The sequence below is a fragment of the Micromys minutus genome (assembly GCF_963924665.1).
Source record: "Micromys minutus genome assembly, chromosome: X".
NCBI classification, from domain to species: Eukaryota; Metazoa; Chordata; class Mammalia; order Rodentia; family Muridae; genus Micromys; species Micromys minutus.
Genome location: NC_137970.1, coordinates 102,604,570 through 102,606,206, shown reverse-complemented (window position 1 = coordinate 102,606,206; position 1,637 = coordinate 102,604,570). Strand labels below are relative to the sequence as shown.

The following is a 1,637-nucleotide window of genomic DNA, read 5'->3' as shown; positions in this document are numbered from 1 at the left end:
TTTTCTCTATCTATTTAGCATTTCCGTATTAAAATTTTATCTGGAAATGGCATTTCTGTATGGAAAAGGACTTGACATGTGACTACAGATAAGAAAAAGAGTTGGCTAGTACCTTGATTTATGTGCGTGGAGGATTACTTTATGCATACTAGCTAGTTCTTACTTTCTCACAGCATGCCTAAAGAGTTTTTAAACAACTCGGGAGTGATTGTCAGCCACATCAATGAAGAATTCATCTGCAGGGACTAAATTCATCCTTCTTGGTATGACAGATAACCATCAGCTTTCAATCCTACTTTTTGGACTCTTTTTTATTATTTATTTCATCACTGTGCTGGGGAACCTAGGGCTTGTGGTCCTAATTCAAGTCAGCCACCGCCTCCACACCCCTATGTATTTTTTTCTCTCAAATCTCTCCTTCCTTGATGTCTTTTTCTCTTCCATCACAACTCCAAAGGCTTTAGTCAACTTATTATCTCAGCTACAAGAAGTTTCTTTTTTTGGATGCATGGCTCAAATGGGCTTGTTCATAGTCTTTGCTTCTGCTGAATGTAATGTTTTGGCTTCCATGGCCTATGACCGTTACACTGCCATCTGTCGGCCATTGCTTTACCATATGACCATGTCAAAAGTTCGTTGTCTCCTCTTGGTAGCAGGATGCTACCTTGGTGGGTTACTCAACATGATTGCTGTAACAACTTCCATCACACAACTGTCATTCTGCCAGCCACATGTCATCTCGCACTTCTTCTGTGATATTCCGCCGCTGCTGGCTTTGGCTTGTTCTGATCCCTGGGTAACCCAAATCTTGGTAGTTGGTTGTGGTGGATTCACCCTTGTCACCTCTGTTGTGGTAATTCTTGTCTCCTATATGTCTATATTCATGACTATTATGGGAATTCCATCAGTTTCTGGCAAACAGAAAGCCTTCTCCACCTGTGCTTCCCACTTGACTGCGGTTGCTCTGTACTATGGAACAACTATGTACACATACTTGCAGCCCTCTCGGCATGGATCTCAAGCAGGAAATAGGATGATCTCAGTGTTTTATACCATGGTGATCCCAATGTTAAATCCTCTCATCTACAGTTTGAGAAATCAGGAAGTGAAAGCTGCCTTACAGAAAATACTGAGGCACAGTCAATAATCTCTTTTGTGTCTCAAGTGATCATAGATTTTACAAAGACTTACATTTTGTTCAGTGTTTTCCTGTGCAACATATGAAAGCTTGTTAAGAAAAATTTAGCTTCTCGGGTTTGATTGTTTAGAACTGTTTGTGTAGTGAAGGTGAAATATAGTAGGGGAAGATTATATGTGCAATATAATCTATATTTTCTAAGAGAGTTGTTTGATTAGAAATATTTAAGAAAAGATCTAAATATGTTATTTAGACATATTTACATGTGAGCTTATATAATACTAGTTAGAAGTTAAAACGATTCTCATACAACACGTAGGTAAGAAAACATTTCATTTCACCATATTTTACAGGATTATGCATAAGTGGCAACTAGATTGAAAATAATAGTTTCTTCTTCCATTTACTTACATTGAGAATTTACATGGTGTACCATAGGTTGCATTAGATTTAGTTTACTTCTGTGCTAAGGATTCAGAAGGCTCCTCAATGTTCATTA

General features: G+C 38.0%; 1 protein-coding gene across 1 annotated transcript; it reads left to right on the top strand.

The window, feature by feature from the left end:
- Window positions 1-223: 223 nt before the first annotated feature.
- LOC308415336 (olfactory receptor 5J3-like) lies at window positions 224-1,147 on the top strand (the record flags this gene model as incomplete). Its single annotated transcript, XM_080910357.1, has 1 exon — window positions 224-1,147. One exon carries the CDS (start codon window positions 224-226, stop codon window positions 1,145-1,147), a length of 924 nt encoding a protein of 307 aa, XP_080766483.1.
- Between the last annotated feature and the right edge of the window lie 490 nt (window positions 1,148-1,637).